General features: G+C 33.2%; 2 protein-coding genes across 4 annotated transcripts in view; one reads left to right on the top strand and one right to left on the bottom strand.

The window, feature by feature from the left end:
• The window catches only part of LOC117101509, a 33,042-nt gene extending 30,172 nt beyond the window's left edge, over window positions 1–2,870 (top strand). For both annotated transcript variants that reach the window (XM_033241590.1, XM_033241516.1), the window contains exons 11-12: window positions 220–315; window positions 714–2,870. In XM_033241590.1, the coding sequence (XP_033097481.1) occupies window positions 220–315; window positions 714–923 (306 nt within the window). In that variant the 3' untranslated portion in view covers window positions 924–2,870. The remainder of the gene's footprint in view (window positions 1–219; window positions 316–713) is intronic.
• A 3,318-nt stretch (window positions 2,871–6,188) lies between these two features.
• Window positions 6,189–11,598, bottom strand: LOC117101348. 2 transcript variants are annotated; one of them, XM_033241423.1, is made up of 4 exons: window positions 11,461–11,598; window positions 11,207–11,304; window positions 8,788–10,751; window positions 6,189–8,581 (listed from the first exon to the last, which is right to left on the bottom strand). In XM_033241423.1, the coding sequence occupies exons 2-4, from the start codon at window positions 11,259–11,261 to the stop codon at window positions 8,279–8,281; spliced, it is 2,322 nt and encodes a 773-aa protein (XP_033097314.1). In that variant the 5' UTR covers window positions 11,262–11,304; window positions 11,461–11,598; the 3' UTR covers window positions 6,189–8,278. The 2 variants fall into 2 exon arrangements, with proteins under 2 accessions (XP_033097314.1, XP_033097246.1); XM_033241355.1 differs by having other exon boundaries at window positions 11,207–11,598.
• Window positions 11,599–19,880: the final 8,282 nt, after the last annotated feature.

Genomic DNA, 19,880 nt, shown 5'->3' with positions numbered 1-19,880 from the left:
TTTAATTCCTCCATGCACATAAAAAGTACCCCCCAGAAGAAACTATTTTAAGCAGTATGCATGCTCCCACTGTGAGCCTATCTTTTAAATTAGGCCTATGTCTTATCTAGGCCGTTAGACAAGTCTAGAAACAAATATCTATACTCTACGTTGAAGAGTTCGTTTTACTTAAAAAGTTGACTCCAAATTTATCACTTTTTAACATGTTTCTCTTCCCAGGAAGACGACTATGACCGAACGATCGGCGTAGATTCGCATTACATACGAGGAACTGATTTCTCGATCGAGACACCTGACCGAGATTTCTTATTTGAAGTGAGTTACCGGTATTTTTTATTAACTATTTAATGATTTTTGTTGTTGCTGTCGTTGTTGTTTTTGTCGTCGTTGCTGTCGCTTTTGTTGCTGTAATTGTTAACATTATCATTAATACCATTCCTTTATTAATATAATTAAATTATTATATTGGCAAAGCTACTAAGCTAAAGTATATAATGATCTTTATCAGAATTACATTTTGATATTTCTCATTATCACTATTTTAATTTACAAGTTCATTTAATATGAGAATTTACTTAAAACAAGACGTGTAGGGCCTATACCTAATAACTATGACGTGACCATGTAGAATTATGACGTGGATATACTATTGTATAAAACACTACAAGAGTACTGTGGTAAATATTAAAATTGATGTTATTTGTGTTTTACAGCAAGGGTACAGAGCCACAATTGCCTATCTCTCTGAATATGTCCGAAAAAACAATCCACCAAAGAGGCCAGAATTTAGAGACGAGGTCTTCGAAAGCGATACAGAAGACGCCCCTAACGACAAACGTACTAGCCGACTAAAATCGGACTTGAGTGTGCAGATAAATCTGGGTGCGATTATCATCGAAGAGGAAGAATCAACTCAGTTTTAAGAAAAGAACAAAACCAGAAGTGAAAAAACCTCCTTGATTTGTAGCTAAAATTTGACTGCAGCATTGTATAACATGACGAGGACACCTACTGCGCATGACATGGTTTACATCACCAGTTTCGAGGAAGGGAACTCTTTTCAGAGTTGGGCTGATAATTTCGGATGCTTACTGGTCTGTAACCAACTTTCTTTTATGCATAGAACTTATAAAGTGACAACTCGAAATCGAAAGTAGAGGGCGTCCATAACGACAAATGTACTAGCTAGCCGACTAAAATCGGACTTGAGTCCGACGATAAACGAAACGTTAACGACTTAAACTAAACAAAATGAAAGTGTATAATATACAAACACGAATATTTATAAATAGTTGTTGTTACCATCATCTCATAAATATGAAATCAAATTTTATAGATAGTATCGAATGACTATTAATATTTGTTATGATATTGCTGTGATATTTTAAGTAATAATGTTATTGTTGTTAAGTATTATTATTTTATTGGGTTATATTCAATGATACAAATAGAACATTTTACTTTCACGAAGTGTAGTTAATTCACTATTAGCATTCTAAAATACTAGTTGTAGTACTTTTATACTCTTCGATCGTGACAGGTGTTGACGTCACTTTATTAATACTGAAGGTGACTTATTCATCAGTTACCATCCCTTCCTTCTTCACTTAACACTACCACATACCATATAAGATGCTGTAGTCATAAATATGATATTATGTGTGTTACATGTCAGAAAATAAACCAACAACAATTCAAAGGTCTACTGGGTCCAAAGATATTTTCAATGATTGTTATTATCATTGTGTTATTGTATAATAAATTATTTTATATTTTTTTTAATTACGCGTAAAAACTATAACATAATCATAAATTTGCTATTGTTTATCCAAAAAATGTAATATTTCTCATTATTTATCTTGTATCCATTTCTCTTTATTCGTGCATCCATTCCCCTACTGAAGTAATTATTCCCACTATTTGATGAAGTATCCATCCCCTCCACTTAAATACCTATTCCCTTTACTTACCTATTCCTTCTATGGAAGCATCTTTATCCATTCCATTTAGAGAAGTATCCACTCCATTTACTGTCGTATAAATTGCATCCTGTTGCCGTACCGTATAACCAATCCTTCTGTTGCTGTCTATTTTTCCCTTTATTGACGTAGTAAATATTATTGAAATCTTCATTCCATTACCATATGCATTCCATACGTATAACCACTCCCCCTAAAGTCTCGTAAAGTTGAATTTTTCAGAAATTATCCATTCTCTCTATTGTTTTAAATATCTATTTCTATATCTATATCTAATATAAAATTCGTATTTTCCGTAGAAAACTAATTAACAAGCTTGCAGATGTACTAGTCAAACCACACACGACCTATAGGACAATTAACGACGTGTAATTGACGATTTAAACAAATACGACTAATCCTTATTGGGGCACGGGTGTTGTGTTATTGAAAAGAAGATGATTAATTATGCAATTATGTCAGTCAGCATTAGTTCTACCAATCTCATTTTCCTTCTAACTTCTTTCTTAAGCATCACTTGATGCGGTTTTCAAAATCCAGTTCTTAGCTCATTAAACTCTACTTTCCGTGGTCGATCGAAAGATTTTTTTAAAGAAGTGTTTTCCATAGGCCTACCAAACTTCGAAACGTAATGAGTGTGTATTTATAAACTATTTTTATACTTTTTGTACGAGTTTAATACATTATAAAATAGGCATTGAATTTAGGCTAAGTGGCAGTAACATAGTATTTGCAAACTATTTTTCTGTAAATAAAAACAAAATGAAGAATCAATGAGATAAGGATGTGTGCTGGCTTTTGTATATAGGCGGCCTTCCGAGTTTTGATTAACGAATGACATAATGAGATCCAACACATTTTTGTAATAAAACGGTTTATCGCATTTTACAATTCCGGAGTTGCATCGATGTGTTTCTTTTGTTTATTTGTTTTCCACCCATGAAATTAATTATAAATTATCATAAATATACAGATGGAATTAAAATATTTAACTCTACAGAATAATATTACAGAAATAAATTCAACTAGGCCTATATAATAGCTTATAGGTGTTTAATCATGGTGTGTGTGTGGCCCTAAAATCCCGTATATCGACATGAAAACATGTATCCAACTTTGCATTTCGCTTGTGTCCTTGAGCATGGCACTTCATCTGCATTGCTTCTCTCTACCCAGGAGTATAAATGGGTACCAGGTGGGGTTGCCTGCTCCTGCGCTGATTACCAGCAGTATGTGGACCCAATGACCAGGGAAACATTATAAATACCCATACAAGTACCAGAACCAGATTGTACCAGAACCAGATGTATGCTTCTCCGTTTGCTAGGTTTTCTGAATAATTTATTTAAATAAATTGAATAATAAGTAAATTTAAGACACTATATATTTTTATAGGACAGATAAACTGTCAATAATCATAATGTGCAATACAGTACTGTATTTATATTTATAATAATAGGGCCCGGTGCTAAATTTAAAATGTTATTTTAAATGGTAACTATAACAGATAGATGAAGCATGTGTGGATGTGTTAATTCGCATTTAGCTCGAATAAGTAAATTTAAGACACTATAATTATATTTTTTTTATAGAACAGATAAACTGTCAATAATGATAATGTGCAATACAATAGAATACTGTATTTATATTTATAATAACAGGTCCCGGTGCTAAATCGAAATTGTTATTTTAAATGGTAACTATAACAGATAGATAAAGCATGCGTGGATGTGTTAATTCGCATTTAGCTCATATGTTTTTAAGAATTATTCTGAAGTCTGTATAGCCGTAAAGCATGTCGAGACTCAAATTTTATTTGACAAAAACATGTGACATACCCAAATATGGTAATGATGACATCAATTATGACCATATATATAGGCACATCATGACAATGGGCATACAGCAGTTCTAGTCTAGACAGCTTAATGTCTACATTGCTGGAGAATGTTTCTGAACCAAACAACCGTTCTTTTCATAATCTGCAGTACGTGGTGTATACGCAAAAGTCATAAAAAAGGATTGTGTATTATTACAAAGTATACAAGAAGATGTCCTGAACAACAATAAATAAACGCAATTTTAACAGTTTTATTACCAATATGATAAAAGTATTTTACTTTAACAGTACTAGACCAGATTATAGCAATATGCCTAATAGATTCACGTTGCCGTATAATTACCGTGGCCTAATTTTTAACACTAAACCTCGCACAGATGTGGTCAACTTCGATTTCTTCTCATCTATTTTCTGTTACCCAAGAGTATGGAGAATGCATTCTATTTAAATATTTTTAACGAAAATATGCACATGTCAGGACGGAAAATTAAAAAATACGTATGGTCATTGTATATTTTTATCTGACAAATTGTTTATAATATCAATGTTACACTAGGCCTACCTCAGATAGTTGCCCTCCGCTTCATTACCAATGAAGACTATGGAATCCACTCCACCCCTGGAGCTGATCAGTACTTGAATATGTTCCATAGATATGGAACGCATAGAGACCACGTTAGTATGATCGGTTATGACATATACCGTACTGTATTACAATTTAAACAGACATTGAAGGATTAATTAAACATGAGCCAGCTAAAAATATACATTGCCATAAACATATTGATTAATGTAAAACCGTATTGTTTGCAATATATATCATACTATCTACATTTCAATGACGTGTACGTGGTTCGTGATTATGATTTGTTTACAATCCAATAGACTTGATATTACGTATTGTATTATTTAACTCAATTTACAGATGAATTCAGTCCATATGCTATGGGATTACGTAAATTGACATTAAATGACGTTGTTTATAGGCCTAAGTAATAATACAAATTTGCCTTGACGACAAGCCGAATTTGAAGTTTAATCGAGTGTAAACCGAACTTCTGTTGAACAGGGTAAAGTTGAAACTTCTGTTGTCTGCAGACTGTTTTCTAAAAGTAAATTTGCGTCATGTTTTTGGTAAAATATATCACAAAAAATTATTATAACGACACATTTTAACAAATTACATATTGTCAGATGAGTGTGTGTGTGTGTGTTGAATACATTGACGTATATGGGTAGTGGAAATCGTAAGCTAGTGGAAACGATTAGATAACGAATACAGCGTTTCGTAATATCTTCTTTTTGTTTATTCTGTCAAAAACAATTAGGCCTGCCAATAACAAGTACGGTAGGCCACCCTGCAAATATATTATTTCGTCGGGCACACACGGTGCTGTGCCACTGACGGTTGTCGTCTAAAGCCGGGCACTTAGGCTACTGCGCTCGACGGTCGTCAGCCGACGCGAATCTATGAAGAACGGATTGTTTTTAATGACGATCCGTCCATGGATGCCACCGACAATCAGCAGACGGCGTCGCGTCGTCTAGTGTTCACAGGGAGCAGAGTTGGAATCGTCGTGCGACGTTCGTACGACGCCTTGAGTGCCTGGCTTAACACGATTCCTCGGAGTACGCAGCGCAAGGAGGCGCCCGCTTGAATCATTTTAATCCCCCCTAGTCTGCCGTTGAGGATCAGCAGACGGCGTCACGTCGTCAGTCGTTCGCATAGAACCGAATTAGATTTGTCGGCCGACGGTCGAATGACCGTCGTACGACGCATTGTGTGGCCGGGTTTAAAGCAAACATTACATTTTCACCATATTACGTTTACTTGACCCTTATTGAATTTGGAACTTGTATACTTGCTGTGTTCTATGTGATTATTTTTTATAATAGCAATACTATTATATTGATATGATGATGATGATGATGATAATAATAATAATTATGATAACTATGATAGGGGCGGATCCAGAGATGTCCGAAAGCGGGGGGTGGGGGAGAAAGAAGGACCGAAAGTGGGGTCGATCGAGATAACACCGCCATAGGGGGTCCGGGCTATTTTTTTTGTTTTTCTAGATGCCCAAAAATAACCTCTTGGGGCGTTTTAAGCGATCATTTTTTTTTTCTTTTTCTTCCTTTTTTTTTTTTTTTAACTTTCCAAAATCCCCCCACACTAAATCCTCCCTTGGATGATTGTTGCGATGATGACGGTGTTAACGATGATTGGTGATGGTGAAGGTGGTGATGATGATGGTTATGATGAGGAGGAGGAGGATGTAACAATGATGATGACGACGACGATGCTGATGACGATGATGATGATAACGATAACGATAATGATTTTCTCAAATTGATACGTCAAAAACATTGAAGTATATGCATTTTATTACCATTCACTTACAATCACTCATTTGGTGAGACCATATCATAATAAATTTTATTATAATATTTACCAATTCATTTGAGTACAAAATTAATGATTCACGCGCATATGCCCAATATTAGTTTTACATCTTCACGCGTAAAATAATTTTTTGTCTCAATTTTGTGCGTGTGTTAAAATAAGTATGCATCAAGCAATCATAAGAATCCAATGACAGTCAGTTATGACGTAAATTCGTAGGGTTTCTACATTTATGAAAGCTTTCCTTGCATACGTAATTCATAATTTACTTTTATGACGTAATTACTTGCAAATTACAATATAGTACAGAAATTGTTTCGCCAACACTTATACCGTACCTCATAGAATGTATTGGTCATTTACTTATCTAAGAAAAACAGACGCTATTATTATGATTATTATTATTATTATTATTATTATTATTATTATTATTATTATTTTATTGTACTTTTTTCACTTAGGCCTATTTTATTTTATTATCTATTATTCCATCAACAGCGATTGCAAATTACTGGTAAAAAAAATATATATACATAGTGTAAAATAAAAAGGTTGAATATACGAGGACATCACTTTTATTTTAAAAATAACAGCCCAACCCAAACAATGAAATTAAATTACAGAGGACAAAATTAACAATTGATTATTTTTTAATAAATTGACCCATAACGGTATAACCTCACCATAAAAGAAAAGAAATGAAAATTGTAATGAAAAATAAATTTCCAATTTTAAAGAAACACATATATGTAAACAGCTTTCAATAAATCAGAGATAGATCAATTTCTAGTTTTGTATGGAAGTTACTACTAAAATTGTGCTGCCGGAAAGGTAAGAGAAAAGGCAAAGACATTAGTAATAGTTTTAGTGAGGATGTTTCAATATAGAATACCAATTCTCCTAATTTGAATAATGTAACTATACATGGTGTATGCAAGGAGCGGTCGGGAAGGTCGTACGGCCCCTCCATCCCCCCCCCTCCAAATGTACAAATGTTCACATTTTTTTCAAAGACATTTTTATAGGGCCTTTTGGCAATGACATAAATGAAAAAGCATTGATGAGGTATCAGCAATGAGTCTAAAGACCTTGCCAATTGCGTGACGTAAAAGTTGTTAACCATGTACTCAATAAATTAAATGAACCTAAATGTATACATAGGCCTACTGATGATAGCTTGATTAAGATCTGGGTTAGATTGCCTTATCTAGAAAAGACAGGTGAATCCGTTTTACGTAGATGCTTAAACAAAGTAAAGAAACACAGGTAAAATTCATAACATAATCTCAATTCCAGAAATTCTGAAACTGAGCCTGCCATCCGCTTCAAGCAAATTGTATGGACATTTTAATCACATCTTGCTGTTTATTTCATTGTGAAAAGGTAAAAAAAAAATTATGATCACGACCCAGCCAGAAAAAATTCCTGGATACACCCCTGCTATAATAAGCCAACTTTTACATAGCACTTTCCTAATAAACTAATTCCTCCATGGTGTTTACGGTGTCGTTTTTTAAGACTTGGCAACAATATCTAAGGGGCGGGGCTTAGCGGTAAAAGACCCATTAGTTCAAAGCCCATGGAACGAAGGCTTTTACATGAAGACGAATTAGACGTTTGCCTCTTATCATTACTCTATCAACCTAAACACTGGTAAATAAATAAATCATATTTATCTATAGGCATTTACAGCCAGATATATTTACAACTTAAATATAGCCATATGCATGTACATTATATACAACTTATGGGGCGTTTTTACATTGAAAGTATTTCCAATAGATATTAGACTATGAAATAATTGTATTTTTACAGTTTGTCTTTAACTCGTCAAAGAGGATTTCAACGTCTGAGATAGAGTATTAGAGTTTCAAAATACATTGACTAATAAACTGCTAAGAAATACAAGGTAGGTTTAAGGGCGTACAAGAAAATTAGGCACTACCGGTCAAGACTCTAGCACGTCGTGACCACATGATACATCGCCTGCTACAAAAGCCTATGAAGTTTTGTGGCGTCTTCATGTTAATAAGAAAGCGCTGAATTCTTGCTCTACGGTGAAATATCTGACTTGAATTCAGAAGCATTCATATCCGCTCGAGTAATTGACGCCGTCCTGCTCGTGATTTTTTGCGTGGAGAATCGTGTACATCGTGTCGTCTGCGTTTGACTTTCCTTGTCCATCTGCAACCTCTCTCGCCAGAGCTTCAGCACGTGACGGTTGCAAGTGAATGCAATGAAAATGAAGAACCCCTGCAAACCATTCAGGAGAATGAATATGTACCACAGAGCTGCCACATTCGCGTACGAGGCGACGAAAGCAAATCCCCATGTGAACCCCATCAGACACGATATCTGAACAAAGAAAACAACAAATCGGTCAGACAATAATAATTAATGAATTAATTTAAACTTTTCAGTTCTAGCCAATGTGACTGATCTCTCTGTGAAATTCGGATCCTTGAAAAAAAATCAAAATTGTGAATAGTATATTTAATGGACCGAGTGTATTTCATAAAGAACTTAAACGATCCTACCATAAGGAATTATACATTACATACCTTTATATATAGTAGAACGTCATCGAATTTCCTTGATTTCTTCATCTTGACTCCCAGTGCGAAGTTCGATATTTTCCTTGCTTGCATGATCTTGTAAGAAGTAAACATAAACTGTCCAAAATTCAAGATCAGACAAACTGCGAGTGGCAGAGCAAATGAGTAGAATAACTGCCGTTTATCTTGTATCCAACACAACACGCTACCTCCGTATCTAAAATGTCTTGGAGACGTAACATGGAGACCAACACATGGCAGCACTATCAGAAGAGGTAGCCCCCACCCATATAGCATATAGATTACTAGCAGTTTAATGCTTCTAGATTGGTGGACTCGATTCGTGTCAAAGACGAACACGCGTGCTAGATCAAAGGCTAAGACGTTGGTCCAAGTGAAGATTGACAGCCAGAAATAGTGCATGACGGCAGCAATCACCGCGCACAGTGTTGGCGAGTTTGTTTTGTCGACAAATACTATGAACATAAATTGAGCACAAAATAAAGCAGTTATCAAACACATTCTGCAGATCCCAGGTAGGTTCCGCAACGATGGTAATATGCAAGAGTTTATGAAAGAAAGAAGTAGACAGACGAGAGAGATTGACAATAGTATGTTGCTAATGTACGATAATAAAACATCAGAAGTCGAGGAAACTGGTGGCTTCTGACCAGATGGTTTCAAAATTTTACACGTGACGTGGCTGACATTTTCATGCTCCGTCGTCCTTTTATCTATATTATGAGTGGTTCTATTTGACTTTATTTCTTCTGTTGGTTCAACCTCACAACTTTGGAGACAAATAAACTTTTCATTTCCGTATGAACTTGGCAATGCGTTTGTTGGCATTGAGTCGCTGGATGTTTCTTGTCCAGATGAATCAGACAATGACGAGTAGAAACTTTCACTTAAATAGTTATTTAAATTTATAAAGACTTCAGTTGAATCGGCTCCGTCATTGCCTGCAGGAAGTGTGATAAACGTCCCATTTTCTTGCATCATTTCTTTTGTGATTTTCAACATAGTTCCGTTCTCACATCGGACGCATTTGTCGAGTATTTGATCATAGAATGTGCCATTTGAACACACCGTTACTGGTTGTGGATAGAAAGCGACTGCACTGCCGGAAAACGCAAATAGCTCACTCAAAGGCCTAGTTGCTTCCATCATAGGCTTCTCCCAGGGGTCGTACGACTCATTCAGCGGGCATGTCATATTCCAAAAAGGGTAAACCCAGTTGCACATGGCACAGTGGGGATTTTTATATATTATGCCGTTAATATTAAAGACGGCTGAATAACCTTTGCATGAATATCGCAAATCATCACGCGTCTGCACAGGACAATCGTCGACTATATCCAAATCACAAGACCGGATAAATGGCAGACCACGTACGTCACGTGGTTCTGCATGGTTGATTGTGTACTTGATTTGATCAACAAGCTGGTTCTCCATATTAAAGTCAAACAAAGAGAAGTCAGACTGCGACTCCAGTATTGATGCATCATTACAAAGAGCACAGTGTTCGTTTCGGAAGAAGGTTTTCTTAGCTGTGACGTACACAACTGGATGAGAGGTGTTTAAACCAAAAGCACATTGCTTTTCCAGACGGGTTCCCTTCCACCAGGGATGGCAGCTGGATATCATTAGAAGACCAGGAAACTCTGGCATATTCCAGGCATCTGGATTAGACTCACAACTGTACAAGGGTCTAACATTTAGCTCGTTAGAAATTGTCTCCAGCTCTTGGCTTAGAAGTACTGGAAGAGAGTCGTTCCCGTGTTGGTAGTCATTATTGCATCTGAGATGAAAGTCTAAGCAACAGTCACCATATCTTACGCACATGTCGTCACAGTTGCACTGGTGGGAATTGTCTTGCCTTTTTCCACACTGGTTTGCACAAGAGTGGACGCCGCCATTTTGCCCGATGCAGAGGCCAACTTCTTCATCGCCGTATGACACCTTTAAGACTATAGATTTAAAACTACTATCAGAGTTATTATCGTTTATAAATAGCTATATGTTTTTAAATTTTACGTTTTGCAAATTTCAGAGCTAATTTTACATAATGTAATTGAAATATGTTTTTCATAGGCTTGTGCATAGAATAATTGATAAGTACTATATATTATTTGTGTTTGCGTATTTCTTATAGACAATTAATGAATGAATGAAATATAATTAATACATCCATTTCTTTTATTTGCAAACGAAATGGGAAGATTCTGGATTTAGTCAGAATTTCAGTAAATTGCAGATTCAACGTGGTGAATGTTTAGCGTTTTACTCGTTCAGATTACTAACCCTAGAAATAATACATATATTTTATAATACAACGATTTGTTTGAACATGCAACCAAATACTATTGTTACAATTCCAGTTTCTATACAAATTCACTTGCATTAAGGAAGTATAATATCTTACCTTGCATTGACAGAGGCAAGACAACCGTCAGTAGAAAGAACTCCAGATTACTCATTCTCGTGGCACAGAGTTTATTGCAAGTTCTTGAAATATAGGTACTGTAAAATTTTAGCCTTGGTTAATTGAGCAATCGAATATCAGATCGTTTTCATATACAGTAGTAATTCTACCACATATTTTCTAATATCCAAATTTCAACAATAACACATCAACCAACAGCAACACAAAATTTCAAAAACAAGATGTAGGCCTACTTTGAAATCTTTGCAGTGAATGCGTAATCGAGAAGTTATACATCGATATGATGCCCGGGGCCCAGCTTCGTAGAGAACTCCGAACCTCCTCTCCTCTCTGAACGCCTGCAACACTATTAAATTCGCTGACAAACTGACGCTTTTTAGAGAACATTTTCAAAAGTAGTTACGGCGTTGATGCAATGGTTATATAATTACTTACGAAATGTGTGGAGTGTTCCATTTTTATTGCAGGGCAATAAATTCCTCACTAAATTTCAATAGATTTGATGATCAAATCTACGGAAAATTAAAAATCCAAACGGCTGACGTCGAAGTTGTTAGGAGTCAGTGATATCTCATATTTTCTGCTCCCATTCTTGGCAGTATTAAATGTAAAATAATCCAGTATTTCATATATTCTCAATGATCAAAATGTTATTAATATCTATCAAATTGCCAAGCTGGATTAGAACGATGGAATTCTTCTAATCTAGCTAGTTTTGATAGTGGCTCGGAATGGAGTTGTGGATGCAATTGTAGATTTTGTGGGATCAGTTTTATCCTGGAGGAGTTAGTTTTGACATTTAACACCAACGCGGATTAATACTAACTCAATGCATTAAGTAGTAGTAGACAGGTGATTCAGTGGTTTTCATATTATAGGATTCGATCCGAACCAGGAAGACGTTCAGGTACACCCACTGCACCTGTCCATCATAATTAACGGGCAGAGAGGTCCAGACGACCTACTATTGTATGCATTTCAATTAAATATTTATCAAAATCATTATTATGATTATCAAATGTATTGCCATGATTATTATAATCATTATCATCATCTTTATTATCATTATCATTTTCATTAGTGCTATTATTATTATTATTATTATTATTGTTATTATTATTATTATTATTATTATTATTATTATTATTATTATTATTATTATTATTATAAGTTACCAGTCAATGTTATTATTGGTATCGCCATCAACATTGGTACTATCTTTCATTATGTTATTTTCAATATATAAATCTTATTGGAAACCAATATTGCATAGAACAACGTGATAATAATTACGCAAGCATGCAAACACGGACTGCATATAGGTCTAGTTTAAAAAAGTGCGGTAAGAAAAAAAAACAGTACCGTTGTATTTTCTTAAGGTAAAGGCCCTACCAATTGTGTTAACCTATTATAAGTCAGTAAAAGTAGAACCCCTCCTTTGGGACACCCCTATTTAGGGAACACCCCTATTAAGGGGACACTTTTCCGTGAAACAAGGGGCGATATATCTTTTAACACTGCGGCCAACTTCATTAAGGGACACCCCTAAGAAGGGGAAGGGGACACTTTCTAAGTGTGCCAAATGGTCAAATAACTCCTATTAAGGGGACACTTATTTTTTTTATATTGTATACAACAGTCTGAAAATAAGAAAAATTCACTAAACTTTATATATTGATACATTTTGACGTATTTTGAGCAACTTATTAAGGAACTTTGATCATCTTTCTACTGATGTTAGTCAAGGGCGAGCTTTTTTTAAGACTACGTAATAATAATAATAATAATAATAATAATAATAATAATAATAATAATAATAATTAATAATAATTAATAATAATAATAATAATAATAATAATAATAATAATAATAATAATAATAATAATAATAATAATAATAATAGGGGTTCTACTGTAGCATAAGTACTGTTATTATTAAAGATAATCTGCTATTTAACTATAATATTAATACGCTGAATTAAGGCTAAACATAACCTTTTTGTTGCACAAGTCCGACAAACTCAAAATCTCGAAAATTTAAGGTCGGTTTTAAAAAAAAATGTTATATATTTTTACCAAGAAGGAGCCTAAAACACTTGTATGATGCTCTAAATCTAAAATACCATTTTCAAGTTTGATTACTAATTTAATAACTGAACTATGGATTCTAACCCTGTGGTTACCATTTTACCAACCAAAATACATGTAGTGAGTAATGGTAAGCAATGAACCCTAGAATTAGGCCGAGGCCTAGTAAATATTGAAAATTACTAGCGACTGATTTAAAAAAATGTCACCGTCTTTAGGTAGCACAATACATGTTGTTTGACATGAACCTAGAAAACATGAATTGTATTTCAATACCGGCTATCATTTTCCAACTGAAAAGAGAGAAACGACCCTGTCAGTTAACGCACATTTGGAAAAATATACAATTCCTGTAGTTCCCGTATTTTGCTCTTTTTTAACAGAAAATTTAAGGATTTACATAGGCCTATAGGGAAATGTCTGAAGTTAATTAAAAACTGATTATATTTGTTTTTTAATTGTGGCTTAATGGAAAATGAAAAATTGTTGTTTGTTTAATATCAGTCATTCAAAGTTTTGTATTTTAATTTTGAGGGATTTTAGTTGTCATAATGTTTGAGTGTCCGAGAATTATATTTAAAGAAAAAAATAATTAAGTTGAGAACGTGGGCCTTTAACCGAATGAATCGGTCGAGACTCTTACGTAAATGCGACCTAAATCCGTTGTACTGGATTAACTAATGAATAGTTGATAACTCTCAACTAGGTTAAAGTTGTCATGTATAATGTATTGCGTTTGGTGACCTATTTTTCTTGTATATGTTGACCTATCTGTGTTATAAAAATACTTTACCCAAATTATCTGTGGTAAATCTAGAAACTGTCAACACTTCAATTGAACTTGAAACAACATAAAATATATAGTTCGTCTCAGATTAAACATTTAATTGTTTATTTAAAATGATCAAATAAGTTCTAATTAGGCACTGACCAATCAGAACGTGTTATTTAATAATAACCAGGAATACCCATAACTACCGAAGTTTTTTACGTACGGTCATTTTGTTTAAAGTATACACACATTTACAACAATACGCAAGCTGTGGGGTTTAGCTGAAAATTTTCATTCTTTAAATTAAAAAAAGATAATAATTTCCACTATATATAGTTACAATAGGTACTTATTGATACAATTCGGTTTACTTTGATTTCCGACCTTTCCGACTGTGAATTTATTTTATGAATTACACAAAAATGTAAGGATCTATGAAAAAATAGAAAATAGTAATGTGTACGCATTCATTAGCTCAACAGACAGTATATGCAAATAGCGTGTGGGCAATGAACACCTACTTAAATCTTTTCATATCTATTCTATTGTTTTCCAATAAGTGAGCTTCATGGTATGTAGGCCTACAGCAGTAAATTATAGGCTTTACCAATGATGTTACAAATAATGATATATGTAATTAAACATTAAAATAATAGCATTTGCAGCGAATTAATAGACGGAGAAATATAGTTTTTCAGTGCAATCAGTTGTACTGCGAAGCAGACCACTACGCAATCGGGAAGGCTCCCAGATTCGACCGACCAATCATCATCACCGAAAGCTGTCTACAATAGCGTGTAGCGATTGTATGCCAAGCTTTACAGTCTTATATTTAAATAAGTTGGAAAAAATAATAATGTTAATGTAATGATTTAATATATGATATTTATAAGTTATAACAATATTATAAAGTTAAAAATAATCGTAATTTAAATTAATCATTGTAATAATTCCAATCATTACTAAAATTCTAAAGATATTGCAAACATTTGAATACTCATTGAACTTTGAAATTGAAAATTGAATATCGATATCAAGAGCGATCATTAATGCAATCTCCGTGGTGACAGACCGATTAACGTCACACTATAAATAGTCTACATACATTTGTTTTCGGTTTATAAAAAGAAAACATCATTATTTTCAGTAAAGTGTAGCTTACTAGATACATTACTCAAATTCCAAATCTAAAATTGTATGTTCTATTTTTTCTCAATGTAGCCTCAATGTATTATTATATTGTTTTTTTCATATTAACAATGTAATTTGCCGCGTGATGTTGTGTAGCCAAAATTGCTTTTAGATGCAACAGAAATAAAAATGCTATTCTATTAAAAAGTTCATCCCCAATAAGAAGCGATTAATACCGTATACAATTATTTGATAAGTATGTAAGCTATGCACCTGGGCAAATTAATACAGGTAAATATTAAAAACAAACCGTCAATTAATAACAATTGCCGAATGAGGTCACTTTATGAACTTGTTTACGTGTAGTCGTATGCAAATTGATTCTAGGTATACTGCGGACGATATAATCTTGTAATGTCTTAATTTTAAGAGTTAAATCTTTAAGGAAAAAAAAGCTGCAAGACTTTAATATTCTTGTCAGTAAATTTTGAAGTAATCCAAAGGTGTGTTTGCAATCGCGGTTTGTCGGATAAGCGCAACTTGTTGGTTAACTTTGCTTAAAATCATTTTCATTGGCGATATAATGCATCATTTATTTTATACCGTAGGAATCATTGATAATAGGCATCCGTAGGGCACAACATGCATGAATATCCTGAATAATAAATCAAATAGTACATCATTTTTTTTAAATCATTTTCACGAGAGTACAAACCATATGTTACGGGGAGGAGTCAACAGTGTATGTAGTCTACCGGTATCCTTATGAGAAATGCAAAAATGATTATCTCAATTGGCAATGTTCTATTATGTACCCTTTCGGAGACAAGGAGCATTCAGAAAAAAAGAGTATGTTTTTACTCTCTTGAGAATGGATGACCCCCCCTGACTACTCTAGTTACCAAAACTAAATCTAGTTTTGATTGGCCTAAGAATGAGTTACAGTTGTATTATTACTGATTTATAACAATATTTGCAATGTAAAAACAATTCATTATGATATGAGATAACAGAAATGTTATTAAAACAACAAAAGTTGTACATGTTCCCGATATTGATTCATAATTCGAGTACAAAGTTAATAACCAAATATATTCTTTTTTTAATTTGAGCTTTCGATTGGATGTACAAGATAGAAAGCATAGAGTAACAACTTAAAATCAAGGTGCAGGCTGTGAAGTATATACACTAAACAAGAAATCCCCATGGTTAATGGTAAAAAATAAAAGACAGTATAATACGAAGTACAGAAACACACGCACTAGGCCTATATACCAATGTCCATTCCAGATATTGAGATAAAAAATCTGGTTTATGATTAAGTTTAGGCCTATGGCTTAAAATGTGTCAAAATATAAATTTTAATTATTTTTACAGTATTGTAGTTTTTTTGATACAATAAAAAAAATGTCCTCTTAATAGATGTTAAGATGTATTATTTGACCATTTTGCACACTCAGAAAGTGTCCCCGGCCACTTAATAGGGGTTGGCTGTAGTGTTAAAAGATATATTGCCCCTCGTTTCATGGAACAGTGTCCCCTTAATAGGGGTGTTCCTGAATAGGGTGTTCCAAAGTAGGGTTTCTACTGGAATCTGTATTTTACACACGATTAAATTGAGTTATAGGAATAAACAGATGAGTTGAAACATTAGTTTTACCAATTCAACGGACGCTTGACAATGTTCTAAAAAGTGTTGATAATAATTGTTAATAAAATACTATGAACTTTAGATATCCGATCGCCAGTTTAATGGATTTAAAAACCTCAACATTAACAATCATTTAGATAATTGTGTTGTGAATTACTTGCTCATTTGCAATCTAAAATAAAACTTATTAGTAAGTAGCGTGAGTGCTCGTTAAAATCGTTTACACACTGTTTTTAATTATTGGAAACCGCTGGGAATCTCACTGAACTTGAAATACGTAGATTTAGATTATAGGCCTATCGGTGAGAGCGTGTTATATCTTTACCAACGGTGCATCAATCAGTGGGCACGTGGCGTAAGCATACCACTTTCTGAATTTATATGGATTAGAAATTAGGATCCAGGCTCAATTGCACGATGTAGACCTACTTATATGTGAGTTTCTGTTACGTAAGTCCAATACAGAATTAGGCTGAATTTGAAAAGACCATGATTTGATTTGATTCGATTTGATTTATTAAATATCTTAACTTTATACAAACATAAATATACAAAACAAAACAATAAAACACGTCGAAAAATCTGGAAATGGAGATATTGGCATAACCCTCTAAGTTTCTATAAGAGACTTATTTCCAGATGAATTAGAAATGACCATCAAGAAAATAATAATAATAATAATAATAATAATAATAATAACACTAATGAAAATGATAAAGATTATAATGATTATAATAATCATGACAATATATTTCATAATCATAATAATGAATTTGATAAATATTTAATTGAAATGCATACAAAAGTTGGTCGTGTGGACCTCTCAGTCCGTTAATATTATTAACTATTAGGCCCTATTATTAATATCATTATTTATTATTATTATTATTATTATTATTAATTATTATTATTATTATTACTATTATTATTATTGTTATTGCTATATAGTGATAGTAATAATTATAATAGTAAATTATTTTTTATCATTAATTATAATTATTATCATATTTCATAATATTATTATTGTTAAATTGACAATATTAATATTAATGATAATTAAATCTATATCATGATTATAATTTACCATAATTTTATTATTATTATTATTATGATCCTCATCATCATCATTTTATCATTTTTATTAGGTGTGGCCTATATAATTTGTATTATTGTTGTTAAAGTTATTTTTCGGTTAAAAAATTAAGGTTGCACTATAAATGTCGCTACATTTATTGGATTGGATTGGATTTATTCGGTGTGAACACCAAGGATAACACTTATTTCCAGTGGGGTCCTTCTGGTGGTGATTGGGCAGCACACCGGGAGACAATCCCCTACTCTTTCCGAAGAGTGCACTGCGTTCTTTAACATGCACATGGGCCATTTTGCACACAGGCTATACCAGAAATCAGTATTTTGAAAACAAAAACTATTAAAAAGCGTTTAAACATTAAAATCCAAGAAATTTCGTGAGAATGCAGCATTAAAGAGGAAAGTGTTAACGTATATGAACCGACAAGTGTTAGTCAGAAACTAGCTTATTTCGATTATCATCCGTATCACGTACAAACGCCATTGCATCGACTATTCGACATTTAATAACCGAACACCTACTAGAGACCATGGAGTCATCGTCGGAGACACAACGATTCATGAGTGTAGTCTGGGGGGAAATAAAATACACTCTATGACGTCAGAGAACGTCATAGGCTTGAGAAGTACACCTCCAACGATAATAGTAACTTTTAACATGGTGAAAATAATTTTACATCTAAAAAGTGCTTACTGTATATGAAGTGTTGACGCATGCGTAAATCCACTGTCGATATTAACACATGTGTGATTTTAATAGGCTACTTTAATAAATAATTTATGTAACCGAGTGTTGATATTATGTGATATCATTCACTGACATACATTTTTTTTCTATTTTTGATTTCGCGGGATTGTGAGCTTTTATGTAAAAGTCCAATTTTGAAAGTGTTGCAATAGATATCAATTTTTATATGTATTGCTATCTTCTATTCAATATTCTGTTAATTAACCAATAATAAACAACAATGCATATACCGTAAAATGTATGTAAAGGTTGTAGGGGTGTTATTTGCACAAAAAAAGATAAATAAATAAACAAAATTTCCATTTTGATGTCTCCCTATCTTTTATTGAATATTCTGTTAATCAAACAATAATAATAAAAAATATAATAATGCATATACTTAAAATGTATGTAGAATAGAAAAATAATTTTTTTTAATATTTACTTACGTATTTTTCCATATTAATATCCTAAATAATACAATTTAACATAATTTGTCCTACAGTCTTGTCTGCTAAAGTGTCAACGTAATCAATTTACGTCAATTACCACCGGATATTCTGTTAGCAGAATGGCTAAAATTATTATTATTAATAATAATAATAATAATAATAATAATAATAATAATAATAATAATATTTATAATAATATTTATAATAATAACAATAATAATTCAGTATACAAATATAAGAATAATAATAATTTAAAAAAAACTCGATATACACCCAAATGCTGAAGTGAGGATTTAATTTACATAATCTAATTACAGAAATACACATCGGTCTACATTATACAAACCCGTTTTTGTTATATGATTTAGTGCAAAAATAGAGAAAAATGGTGCAACAGAGACATCGGATCAAGGACTTCCACAGTTAGGCGCGGTTATAGCACATGAAGACCCACCATGGTCGGGCTATGGTTCTGGTTCTGGTGGGTAAAGCCGACCTCCGCAGAACTCCTCCTCAATGCGGCCTGGGGCCGTTTGACAAGCCTGTTCATGACTGACGCTGCGCATCTTAAACTGCTGTGGTAGACCTTTCATTCGACACTATTTCTACCCCTCCTGTACGAAAATGTTTTATTATGGCACATTTAGATGGCCGGAAATGGCACTCTCAGACTTAAATTTATATTTTTTTTTTCTTTCTCCATTATTACATAATTTTGAAAAAAAAAGTAAGGGCCCGCCT

The sequence above is a fragment of the Anneissia japonica genome, unplaced genomic scaffold (assembly GCF_011630105.1).
Source record: "Anneissia japonica isolate Jap-2015-1 unplaced genomic scaffold, ASM1163010v1 scaffold483_len1788099_cov177, whole genome shotgun sequence".
In the NCBI taxonomy this organism is placed as follows: Eukaryota; Metazoa; Echinodermata; class Crinoidea; order Comatulida; family Comatulidae; genus Anneissia; species Anneissia japonica.
This window is presented reverse-complemented; position numbering and strand designations above follow the sequence as displayed.